This window comes from Macaca mulatta, chromosome 1 (assembly GCF_049350105.2).
Source record: "Macaca mulatta isolate MMU2019108-1 chromosome 1, T2T-MMU8v2.0, whole genome shotgun sequence".
Taxonomy (NCBI): Eukaryota; Metazoa; Chordata; class Mammalia; order Primates; family Cercopithecidae; genus Macaca; species Macaca mulatta.
In genome coordinates this window covers 112,258,949-112,271,903 of record NC_133406.1, presented here as the reverse complement: position 1 = coordinate 112,271,903, position 12,955 = coordinate 112,258,949, and the positions used below count along the sequence as shown (strand labels likewise).

The following is a 12,955-nucleotide window of genomic DNA, read 5'->3' as shown; positions in this document are numbered from 1 at the left end:
CTTCCACATAGGTAGGATTGCCTAAGCAATATGTAATTTCATTTGTCCTATTTCTGACCTTCATAAGGATGAAATCATACTACAAGAGTATGGTAGGAAGCTTCTCAAATGGCCTCGATATCCCCCCTCCTCTTGAGGTCTTCACACACTTTTGCAATCCTTTCCTTTTGAGTGTGGGCTGGACCCAGTAACTGGTTTTTAACACATAGAGTGTGGCAGAAGTGATAGACTTTCATTTCTGAAGTTAGGTTATGGTACGATCATGGTTTTTGTCTTGGGTGATCTCTCACTAGTTCTCTTTTGGATTGCTCTCCCTGGGAGAAGCCACTGGCCATGTCGTGGAGGCAATCCCGTGGAGTGCCACATGGCAAGGGACACAGCCTGCCAATCACCACATGAGTAGCTTAGAAGCAGGTGCTCTTTAAGTGAATCCTTGAGGTGAGATGATAGCCCTGGCTGACAGCCTGACAATCTCATGAGAGACCTTGAGCCAGAGGTACCCATTTAAGCTGCACCTGAATTCCTGACCCACAGCAACTGTGAGATAGTAAATGTCTGTTGTTTTTAGCTGCTAAATTTTGGAGCAAGTTGTTATGCAGCAACAGATAATTAATACAGTGAACCCTTCTATGAATTGCTTCCTTTCTGTTCAACATATATATTATACTGACATATGTGGCTATAGGGTATTTTTATTCCTGTATTGTATTTCATCGTATGAATATGCCATGATTTATTTATTCATTCATCTATTGATGGACATTGGGATAGCTTACAGGTTTTTCCTCTAATCATAAATACTGCTACAAACATTGTTTTTATTGACTTATTGTTATTATGTTTTTAGAGACAGGGTCTTGCTCTGTTGCCCAGGCTGGACTGCAGTGGCACAATCATAGCTCACTGTAGCCTCGAACTCTGAGGCTCAAGAGATTCTCCTGCCTCGACTTCCTGAAATGTTGGGATTACAGCTATGAGCCACCTCACCCAGCCCAAACATTCTTAATCATAGCTCCTGGTACACTGCATAAGAGTTTCTCTAGGACACATACCTAAGACTGGGTTTGCTGGTTTGTAGGATATGTACATATTTTACTTCATTAGAAAATGCCAAGTTGTTTTCTAAGATGCCAGTGCCAATTAGGCTTCCACCAGTGGTGGAGAAGAATTCCTGTTGCTCCATATCCTCATTAATACTTGCCATGATCTGACTTTAGTCTTCGCCAAACTCGTGGGTGAATCGGGATCTCATCGAGATTTGACTTCACATTTCCATGATAAAAGCTTAAGTAGCCTTTCATATATTTCTGTGCCATTCATACTTTCTCTTCTGTGGCATGTCATTCATGACTTTTGTCCACTTTTCTATTGGCTTGTTTGTGTCTTGTTCTCATTTTAAAAGTTATATATTCTAGATAACAAGAATTTCATCAGTTTGTGTGTTGCAAATATCTACTTCCAGTGTGTGCCTTGCCTTTTTATTTTCTCTACGGTATTTTTGATGAATAGAAGTTTTAAATTTTACTGTAGGTGACTTTATCATCCTTTAATTTATAATTAGCAGTTATTTGGTTTCTGCAATAATGGTTCCCCCCCAAGATTGTAACATTTTTACATGTTTTAAAATGTTGCCTTTCTAAGTCTTTAATTTGCCTGGAATTGATTTTGCATATGGTGCGAAGCAGGGATACAACTTCATTTTTTTTCACATGGGTAAGCAATTATCTCAGTTTCACTTAATATGCAGACCATCCTTTCCCCCACTAGCTTTCAATGCTTCCTCTGTCTCATGAATTATATGTGGAAGTGGTACAATTTCTTGGTTCTCTATTCTGTTCCATTGGTCTATTTGTCTAACCCTGAAGTTATATTACAGTATTCTCTGTAGCCTTTCCTTGGTACATTCTCAGGGTCTAGCACATAATAGGTACTCACTAAAATGCTTGTGGGCTGAATAAGGCCTGCATGCTGCTTTTCCTGTCCCCCTACACAAGTGAGGCTTGCTTCAGTAATTCAGCGAATCATGTTAAAATGACTTCAGCTGTTCTCTTCGGCAGACTAAACCTTTGTCAAAGTGGCTGCCAAATTCCTTGAGCTTGGAGTCAGTTCTCACTGTTAATAAGAACTCAGCTTCGTGACACTAGCTGTGATCTGTTACAGCACTAGGGTGACAGAAAATAAGCCAAAGTGAAATGACTGCCTCTTCTTCCTTCTTCTCCAAAAGAGTTTGAACACTTTTTAAAACCAGTTTTGTTAAAAAAATAAAATAAAATAAAATAAAATAAAAAGGATTATTTTCACATGGATCTACATGATATGATGGCTCTAGCCATTTGTCCTGGGTCTGATTTGTTGGAAATTTGCAGGCATTGAACCAGACCCTCTGCAGAACTCCAAAGCAGCCAAACGGACTGCTTTGTCCTTGCCTTCCAGTCAATCCTCAGAGCCACACAGTCAGACCTGCCCACTGAGCTGTGAACCCTGTGCTTGAGAATTTCTCCAATGAAGAAGCCAACAACACATACCTGGCTTGGCCCCCTGGTGGCCTCTGACCCCCACCGGTGCCTCCCTCCTCGGAACACGGCCCTCCTCTGGCGTCTGCAGCGGCTCACCGGCCTGCTTTCCTCCCACTTCGACTGTGCCTTCTTGGCTTCCTGCTCTGACTGCCGCTTCAGCGTTGCTGTGCTCCAAGCTTGCCTTGCACACACAGCTCTCTTGCTCCTGTCACCCTGCCCTGTCCTCCCTGATGTCTTCTAACTGGCCCTTCAGGGCCCACTTCAAATCCCATCCTGACCCACCCAGCCAACCAGAGCTCTTTGCCTGTGTCTCACACACCACGTGGCATCAGCAGTATCTGCCTGCTGCCCGCACACCAGCTTGCGGAGAGGTCGCCTGGCTGGCTGGGGTCATGGCTGAACTCACAGGTTCCAGGGCCAGAACACCTGTTTGAATCCCGGCTTTGCACCTTAATGTCTACATGAACTTATCCTCAGTCTTCCTACCTGTAAAAGAGGATAATACTTGTACCACCTCACAGAGAGTTACCGTGAGGGTTAAAGGAGCTGATATGTCTAAAATGATTAGAGCAGTGCCAGGCACATAGGTGCACTAAAAAAAAGTGCTATTTTCATCTTGTGTGTCTATGGTTAGCCTTGGCATAGCAGAAAGAACACAAGATCTGGAGCCCAGAGACTGCCTTTCATGCCAAATGGCTCTGTGACCTTCAGCAGATCACTCCACGGACTCGGGGCCTGCTGCTTCTCCGGGGAAGCAGAGTGTAATGATACCGTCCTGCCTGCCTCACGAGGCTGTGGTGAGGAGTGAATGTGCACGGGCTCCATCAGCCTTCAGCGAGTGATACAGACAGAGGCGTGTCACGGCCTCTGCAGGAGCCTCACACCTGGGGCTTCGTCCTAGCGACAAGGGCAGCCGCACGGAAAGAACAGGCAGCAGATGCTGCTGTGTAGGAAAACAGAAACTCCTCCCGGCTTCTCCTTTTAATCGTCGCTGTTCTTCTGGGTGGCTGCAGCCCCTTCTCTTCACATGGTGACTCGCAGCTTAAACCCCTTATCTCCATTAAATTGTCACCTCTGCTTTCAAAATATCTCCAGAATTGGAGCGCCTGTCATCCCTGGTCTGTGGCCACCCTGGACCAGCCCCACCCTCTCACCTCATCCAACCCCGCCCTCTCACCTGGACCAGCCCCGCCCCCTCACCTGGACCAACCCCGCCCTCTCACCTGCTCCAGCCCCCCCCCTCACCTGGACCAGCCCCACCCTCTCACCTGGTCCAACCCCGCCCTCTCACCTGGACCAACCCCGCCCTCTCAACTGGACCAACCCCACCCTCTCACCTGCTCCAGCCCCGCCCTCTCACCTGGACCAACCCCGCCCTCTCACCTGGTCCAACCCCGCCCTCTCACCTGGACCAACCCCGCCCTCTCACCTGCTCCAGCCCCACCATCTCACCTGGACCAGCCCCGCCCTCTCACCTGGACCAGCCCCTCCCTCTCACCTGGACCACTGCAGTAGTTGCCTCACTGGCCTTCCTGCTTCTGCCTGGGCGACCCTTGCCCCAAGCTAGTCCCATTACAGCAGCCAGAGAGGCCCTCTAAAAAAAGTAAGACAAAAGTTCCTGTATCCCTCAGAAAAAAAGCCAAAGTCTCCTGGGGTCCCCAACCTGGGGGCCTCTCTGAGTCCATCTCACCTTCGCCCACTGGCCCTGCCACCTGGGGTTTCTGCAGCTCGTTCACCCAGCCAGCTTTACTCCTGCCTCAGAGCCCCTCACCTGCTGTTCTTTCCAGAGATGGCCCTGACTTACAATGGTGCCACTTTACAACAGTGCAAAAGCAATACACAGTCGGTGGAAAGTGTACCTCAAATTCTGAATGTTGATATTTTCCCAGGAATCTGTGATGCAACTCTCCCTCCCCATGCTGGGCAGCTCGCAGTTAACCAGGTGATCACCAGTACTCTACAAGGTCCTCTACAGGGCACTGTGCTGCCGGGTGATTTTGCTCAGCGGCAGGCTGACGTAAGCGTTCCCAGTACGTTTAAGGTAGGCTGGGCTAAGCTATGATGATCAGTAGGTTAGGTACATTCAGTGCATTTTCAACTTATTATATTTTCAACTTACTGTGGGTTTATTGTGAAGTAAGTCACGGGACATCTGTACTTAGAAGGCTCTTATCCCAGATAATTTCAGGCCTTTGCACAAATGTCAGCTTCTCAGTAAGGTGTTCCCCGCCCACCCTGTCTCCAAGTGCACTACTGCCCCACACCCACCAGGCCAGCTTTCACCGAGTCATTCTTCTCCACAGCACTTATCACCACCTGACATAATAGATATGTGGCCTATTTTTGTATTTATTGACTGTCAACCCCTATTACAATATCAGGTTCATGGAGGAAAGGACTTTTTCTGTTTTGTTTACTGCTATATCCCTAGTGCTCAATAAATATTTGTCCAGTGAATGAATGAATGAATGGCCCCACTTCGTCTTTCTCACAAGCCAGTGGGACAAGACCAGCAGGATAAGAGCTGTTACCCGATTTTACAGTGAATCAATGCAAAGCTCCAGTGTGTAACTGACCTAACTAACTTCTCACAGCAACTAAGTGAAAAGACTGGGACTGAAACCTGTATTTTCTCGGCTGCCAAAAATGGCAGTTGCAGTGAGCTGGGCACAGGGTGGGGCATGGAGGCAGCACCTGTGTGCCTGGGCAGGGACCATTCCAGCTTGGCAAAGTACCCGCTCAGCCACTGCCAGTAGGTGATGGCCGGGAGGCTGTGTGTGTGACTGGCATTCGAAGCTATTAGAAGCCTGAATTAGAAGCTATTATGAAAGGAAAGAGATTTTCATGGAGTCCTGGGTTTTATTCCCATTCCCAGCTCTGCCTTTGTCCAGGTCCCCAGTATAATCAACTTCTAATTATCAAATACCCTCAGCATGCTAGGGCATGTGATTCCAGCTTTATGGAGAAAATGGGGTAAAATCACCATTTCTTAAGGGTATTATGAGCTCCTTTAGGAGCATTTCAGAAATGCTTGAGGTGTGTGAAAGAATCCCATTGAAATTCAAAGCAGCTGAGGAATAAATGGCTTAAGGTGACTTCAGGGCTATTACTGCTTGTGCCAGTTGGTGAATTCACATCAAGGCAAAAACAAAAAAAACAACAAAAAAAAACCAGTTCGTTCTTTTCTCAAAAACAATTTCCCTTATAAACATCTTAAAATATAAAATGAATGGCTTTGAAGACTCAGGGCTGATCACAAGACTATCGAACCACGTGCCCAGGACACCATATGCATATATAAAGTCACCCCTCCATCCACTTCACCTCTGTGTCCTATTTTTCAAGAATTGGCTTTGAATTTAGGAAAATAATGACGTTTTCCTCTACCAGGTAATTCAAGTTAACAGCCCTGGATCTTTCCAAGGCAACTCTAAATCTAGTCTTTTATTTCCAGCGCTAAGAACTAACAGCATGGTGCAAGGCCTCCAGTTATTTTTAAAAGGAGAGAAAACCAGCACCACCAGAGCACAACGGCTCCAACAAACAAATGCGACTTGCCGCCAAACAACCGCAGCTTGCTCTTGCTCTGTGAACACACGGGTTTGGTTGGTGTGGCTTTTTTTCACTGAGGTGGTGGCATCTCTGTCTCCATTAGTGGTTTTCTGTAGAAGCTTCTGAGCAACTCTGGAAGAGGTGGGACAGCTGGCTGGTGTCACACAGCTGGATGCAACCTCCGCGGGCCTGGGTGGGGAAGCTTCAACACCAGCATCGGCCAAGCTTTTCTTGGAGTGTGTTTCTCTTCTCTTGGGTCTCTTGGTCTTGCTCAACTTCTCCACCTTGCAAATGGATGCACCACTTGAGGGAAGCCAGCTGCCATTCCTTCCATGGTCCATTTTCTTCTTAGAGGGAAGCACTGTCAACCTCTTTGAATGGTTATTAAATTAAAAACCAGATGGCTCATCTGGCAAATCCTTCTGAGTCAGTTTCTCAATTTGCAATGTTTCCTTTATTCTTATTAAAAAATATTTCCATGTTTCCTGATTTGGAAATGTTTAATAAAATGCATGAAAATAGAGAAAAACAATATGCTCGGAAGCAGCACTGTTCCCATGGGAAGCATGTCTTCCACGGTATTTGGAGGTGGCGTGGCAGAGAGGGCACGGGCGGAGAGTCCAACAGATGGGGGTCTGGATCCCAGCCCTGCCACCTGTTAGCTGTGTGGCCTAGGGAAGGCGCTTACCTCTCTCTGTCTCGGGCTTCACTTCTGTAAAATGAAGCAGTAAAACCTTGTACAGGACCACGTGGATGATTACATGGATGAAAAACATAAAACTCTGCATAGTGCCTGGCACAAATTTTGGAACTTAGTAAATGAGTTCATTTGGTCAGCAATAGAAATGAGCCCCCTACTGTGTGCCTGGCTTGGTGCCTACTTGGGAACTTAAGAGTTCTAGAAAGGAGGCAGACACCAAAGAACACCAAGGCAAAAAAGGGCCGCATTACAACGGAGACAAGTGATGCCAAGTTGAGGCGGGGGGCCACTGCACAGGGGACACAGAGCCATCTCAGAGGAGCAGGTATGGGCTGGGATGACAGTGCTGCGGGTGGAGTGGCAGGCTCAGGAGAAGGCTGAGGTGAGTTGGAGGGAGAAGCAGGGCAGGGAAGGAACTCTGAGCAACTTCTCAAAGTTGCCAGTGCTGGGGTTTAATAAGCAGAACCCCGTGAACTCACGGGCACAGCTGGCCTGCACCATTACCCTCACCCCAAACCCCTCCGTCTTCATCCTCCTCTTCTATTTTTCCTGCCTTTGCCCCTCTCTGTTCTTTCTTCTTCTCTCTCACGCTTCTTTTTCTTTTTTTCTCCTTTGAAGCACTGTCTCCACCTCCTTCTCGTCTCTCCTCTTGTTTTCCCTTTCACTCGTTCAGTCTCTCTCCCACCCGCCCCTGTGAGGACCCACAGAGGAAGCTCTGCCCTAGAGGGAAAGGGTTTCTGCCTCCAAGGAGCTGGTCATCCCTTGGGGACACCCGTCTTTGTTTGCTTCAGTTTGATTTTGCTTATTCAGCAAACTTGCATTTGGCACCCACTGGGTAGCCAGATACAGATGGCATCAAATGTCGCCAGGCGGAATCCTGTGCTGTGAAGTGGGGAGGGTAACATCTGGAGTAGGTGCATGGGTCCCCCCAACGTGGGACATCTCTGGAGAGAGGTAAACTAAGCTCAACTGATCCCCAACTCTGCTCATTACCTGCCATCTCCCTGCTGCCCAGGTCCCCTGCAACCCCGGCCCTCTTCATCCTGCACCTCCTATTTGTGGGCAGTCCCACCAGCTATCCATCCAGCCATACTAGGACACCAGGCACTGTTCCTGAGCTTCCTCCCCATCACTCCACATCCAGTGAGTCAGTCCGGTGGGCGCTGGCTCCTCCAGCTCTCTCAAAACTGCCCTTGCTCTCCATCCCAGCCACCACTGTCCCGGGCGGTGCGGGGAGAGCATCCTGTCACAGCTCTGTTACTACAGCAGTCTCCACAACTGGTGTCCCGTCTTCCCCTCAAATCCCCCTTCCACACTGCAGCCAGGGAGATCTTTCCGAAATTCCAGACCCTCCCCTGCTCCCAATCTACCAGTGGCTCCCCCTGGCCTAGGTGTGGGAAGAGAAGAGGGGACGTTCTCAGCCTCTGCGCAGCGACACACTGGGGTACACAAACAATCTCTCTGGGCCTTATAGTAGTTGAAGGATTGACATTTTGAACAATTTATTTTTTTGTTATGGCAGTTTCAAGGCTATCCTGTGATAATACCACTCTCGCTGTCTTGTACTCTGATTTGCTTTCTTCAGTGGAAAGGAAGGGCCAGGACTCCAGCTAGCCTGATGAAAATGATTTATAACCTAGGGCACACCCACAGCAGAAGTCGGGTGTCTGAATACCATCTCTCCTGCGTCGCTGGAATCAAAGAAACAAGTACATAAATAAGGCTGGAAACTGTCGGCTGATAGAGGAGTCATTCCAAAATCTTTAGGCTGGTGAAAAAGCCCCTGCCTGCTCCTGCAGCCTTGGGTGCACTGCGGCATCTTACGACACCCAGGCAAGCAACTGCTTATTCTCTCCTGCAATCCATGCTCCCCCATCTCTGAGCTTCGCTTATGCTGGCCCCTCTGCCTGGAGGCCCCTTAGGCCTAGGAAATCACCTCCTCCAGAAAGCCGTCCTGGATCAAGTGCCCTCCGTGGAGCCCCTTTTTCCCCATTCTCCCTTACTTCTTACCATGGGCTGTTGGCCATCTCCACCCCCAGCACCAGCCTCCATTGGTCAGTTGGTTTGTCGGTCAGCAGGTGCTGAGAAAGCTGGTCAGAGCTACTGAAGGAAGCTGTGAATGAATAAGAACTTAGGGGAAAGTGACATTTAAACCTGGTCTCATCTCACTCCCTGCTGCGGGCCTCTGCTTTCTGTTTAAAGCCATACTGGGTCTCTGCTTTCTCTCACGGTTGCTGTCTGTCTGTGGTTTTCATTCAGCTCCACCTGCCCGGGGCCCTCAGTCTGCCGCCCGTGTCTGTAAGCTTTCTCTCTCCTGGTTGAGCCTTTCCCGACATCTCCCATCAGTCACAGAGCATGACTCGGAAGCAAAGGGGCTTCACAGCTCTTCGTTTTTTATATACAGAGAGAAGAACAACAGTAGTTGGGATTCTTGCAAAATACTTCCTCAAAGATCTTAGAGATGATCTACTTCTCACTCATTTTATTTCTGGGGCTATCTCTGTGAGGTAGGTAGGACTTGATGCTCATCTTATCTGAAGAGATAAGAATAGTCCCTACCATTTCTCAAGTGCCAGTCACGTGCCATGTGGGCCAAAGCTTTATGTGCATTACTTAATTTAATCCTCAAAAAACAAGACTCATAACTGTCACTTCCCATTTTATTGAGTTGGAAAATTAGACCAGGTGCAATGGCTCATGCCTGTAATCCAAGCACTTTGGGAGGCTGAGACAGAAGGATCCCTTGTGCCCAGGAGTTCAAGACCAGACTGGGCAACAAGTGAGATGATGTCTCTACAAAAAATGAATAAAATTAGCAGGGCATAGTGGTATGTACCTATAGTCCCAGCTACTCTGGAGGTTGAGGTGGGAGGATCACTTGATTAATTACTAGACTAGGAAACTTGCACAAAATAAAACATCAATTGAGTGGCAGGGCCCGAGTGCGTGCTTGGACTTGCCTGCATCCACAGCCCTGTCTTTGACCATATTACACCTTGGAGGAAGTAGAGGCCTAAAAAGAGAGGGGAGATGAGTGGAGAGACTGCTGGGGATTCTCTCTTTCTCAGGTATCTGATCCTGGATCTGTGTTATAATGAGCCATGCTTCCCAGGACAGTAAGACAGAGCCAGGGCTGCCCTGTTCAGCAGCGTAGGTTGTGCACTGTGCAACTCCCAGGAGTGCCAGTCACGAAGACTTCGATGTGAATGGCACCCCCTGGAGGGAAGTGCTGCATAGGCAGTGCTCCTGGCAAGAGCCCTAAAGAAAAGAAGGGTGTCTTGCTCTTCTCAGCTATGCTTTCCAAAGATAATTAAAGGCAGGCAGCTCCCTAGGCAAGCAAATGTTGTGGAAGGCACACAAAGCTGCAGCCTCACCTGGGCAGGGTTAGTGTGGGAAGGAGGTGGGAATCACCCTGTGACCAAGAACAAAGAGGAACAACACAGGAAAAGTACCCTGGGAAGGAATTTTCTTGGTTTTGTTTCCCAGAGCAGTGGGGTTCCCAGGGCAGGACGTGGGAGCTCTGGTTGGGCGTCTTTCCCTGCCACAGATAAGACAGGGTGCCAAGGAGGAGCCTGGGACGTCAGGGCGAGTGGGAAGAATTCTGACTCAGCAGAGGTTGCAAAGTAGCCCCCCGGGAATCAGAGAGAGAGGAAGATAGAGAAAGAGAGAGAGAGACAGGGATGGAGACAGAGACAGAGGCTGGAGGGAGAGGAGTCTGAGGGCAAGGGCACCTGGGTGAGCGTCTGGCCTGAACATGAGGGGCCTGAGGACGGGGATAAGCACAATAATGCCCTGACCCGGGACCCCCATGGCCATGGGGCTTGGGGAGACTGCGTGATGCTCCCGGACCATAAGCAGCCTGCCCAGGGAACGCAGCTGCCCCTGACCTCTCCACAGGCCTGGGCTACCCAGAAAGGCACATTGCCGTGCTTTCTGGGAGTGGGCTCTGGCCAAGTGAAGCATGACAAAGTCTAGGATGGGGGTAGTTTCTCAGGGGCTGGTCCAGGCCCACCTGCCCCACAGCCAAGTCACCTGAGCCTTGGTTTACATGATTAACTGAAAATTCCGGTACACATCAGAAATAAGCTAATTCTGAAGCTCAACACTATATGGAGAAAGGAATGGAGACAGCCAGTCACACACACACCTCTTCCCTCAAAAGGGTCTTTCTTGCTGGAGAAACTTTTAAAGTCTCGAAGCTGGTGCACCCCAAGCTCTGGAGAGCAGCGGCTGGAAGGGAAGGCTCCAGGCCTGGTGCTCAGGTCAAGGGCCTCCTGCACCCCTCCTCACCCATCTCCTCAGCCCCAGGAGGAGAATGAAAGAGATGTGAAGAGACAGATTGCCTTCAACAATCCTTCTCTCTGCCTCTTGAACTGAGAGATTCTTACTTGAGGAAAGGACGGAGCAGGATAAAGAGATGACCCGTCTGGAGATGCCTTCTCCTCTGTGGGGTCTGAAGGGAATAGAGCAAAACCCCCTTCGCATCAACCCTCAAAGCTTTGGGCCTCCCTCTCCTCATCTGGGAAGGGTGGGGGGCTGGGTCCACATGCATTAGGGCCTCTTCCAGCTCCAAAGAGCCGTAATTCTCAGAGAACGTTTTCTTATGCATTTTCCCACACAAGATGGAGAACTGGTTAGGTAGGGGAGTGGACAGCTGCAGCCCTCATCAAGGATGAGGGTCTTAAGAGAACATCTTTGAAGACACAGATGCCCAGGAGGCTTGCCCTAAATCAGCCTGATGGTGACAAGTGTCGTGGCTGTGCTCTGGGTCTCTGCACACAGTGGGATTCTCCCGAGGAGCATCAGCTCAGAGGCCCAGGACCCTCTCAGCTTCTGGGCTTTCCTAGGGCGGCGCCAGCAGCCCTGGACACGTGGCTGAAGACCTGGGCAGCAGGGGCCTGCCTGCTGGGTCAGCTTTGCCATCAGAGTCACTGAGTCTTGGGGCTCCCTCTAGCCCAGTGCACCTCATTCTTCTCAGATACGCAAATGGAGGCCAGAAAGCAGAGGACTGGGCATCTGGTATACTTCTCACCACACGCTGCCTCTTTCCAGCCATGGGGCATCAGATCTGTGAGCTCGGCAGAGTCCAGTCCCAGGAGAGAGACCCTTGGCTGGGAGCTTAGACCCACCCAACTCGTGGTGTAACTCTGGGCAAGTTGCTTGTCTTCTTTGGGCCTTGGTTTCCTCATGTGTACAACGTGAGGATTTGGCTAAAGAAGCTCTAGGGCTCCCTCCAGCTCTAAGTCAGGTTTTTAATGTTTTTTTTTGGATCACACTCTGTCCCCCTTCTCTCTCCCACTCCCATCCTCGGGAGGACGAGCAGCCGGGCTGACCGCAGAGGCAAAAGCCAGGTGTCTTTCCAGACAGGAGGCCTGTGGCATCTCGTGCGTACAAGATAAAGCAAGAGTCAGCACCAGCGGAAACCACCTAGCAGCCTTCGCCCAGGCTGGCCACGCCTCAGGGAGCTGCGGCAGGTGCCTTTCAAGTTACGCAGAACTTCTGATGGCTCCTAACCCAAGGCTTTTCACCACTGGACCTTTTCACAGGACCTGGGATACCAGAAATGGGGCAGGAGAGGGCGTGCCGGTGCCAAGACTATTATAAAAGAGTAAGAATGGCAACACTCAGAGTCACCATGGACTGTATGTCTGTCTGTCCCCCTCCCCTAACTCCTCCCCATGACCCCAGAGAAGCTCCCAGAGACTCCTTCGTCCACCACATCTGCAGCCTGGCTCTGTTTTAGGGGAAGCAGCCACCACCGAAGATGCTTGTTACACGTTGCCAGGCAACAAAAATGCTGCCTGAAAACTACAACCCACCTCTGACTCTTCATAGGACTGGAAACTGGCAGATGAGAGGAGCCTGCCAGGGAACAAAGGAGAAGCATCGAGAGGGAAACGATGGAGTTGAGCAACCACAGAAGGCAAAATGAAAGAGCCCAGACAGTTGTGTAAAGTGCCAGAAAGCAAACAGATGGGGAGGAAAAACTGACTCACTGAAATTAGGGAGACAGACAGAGAGAGGAGGCATGGAGGAAAGTCCTCCCAGTGTTAAGTCCTCGAAAGGCCTCCTTTATTTTTTTTCCTTTTGGCCAAATCTGTCATGACTAGAGACGAGGCTGTTGATAAGGAAGATGATGATAGTGATGACGATGATGATTCCTTAGGTGAACGCTGGTCTACTGCTG

At 49.5% G+C, this 12,955-nt stretch overlaps 1 protein-coding gene across 11 annotated transcripts in view; it reads right to left on the bottom strand.

Annotated features, from left to right (window-relative positions):
• Positions 1-12,955, bottom strand: part of KCNN3 (potassium calcium-activated channel subfamily N member 3) — a 164,958-nt gene that overhangs the window by 32,539 nt on the left and 119,464 nt on the right. The window contains exon 4 of one of the 11 annotated variants that reach the window (XM_077945287.1): positions 777-785. The exons of 6 other annotated variants lie outside the window; for them this stretch is intronic. In XM_077945287.1, the coding sequence (XP_077801413.1) occupies positions 777-785 (9 nt within the window). Of the gene's footprint in view, positions 1-776; positions 786-2,525; positions 2,818-4,375; positions 4,525-12,955 lie in introns of those variants that run through there. 4 more of the 11 variants (XM_077945300.1, XM_077945311.1, XM_077945305.1 and 1 more) reach the window with 4 other exon arrangements.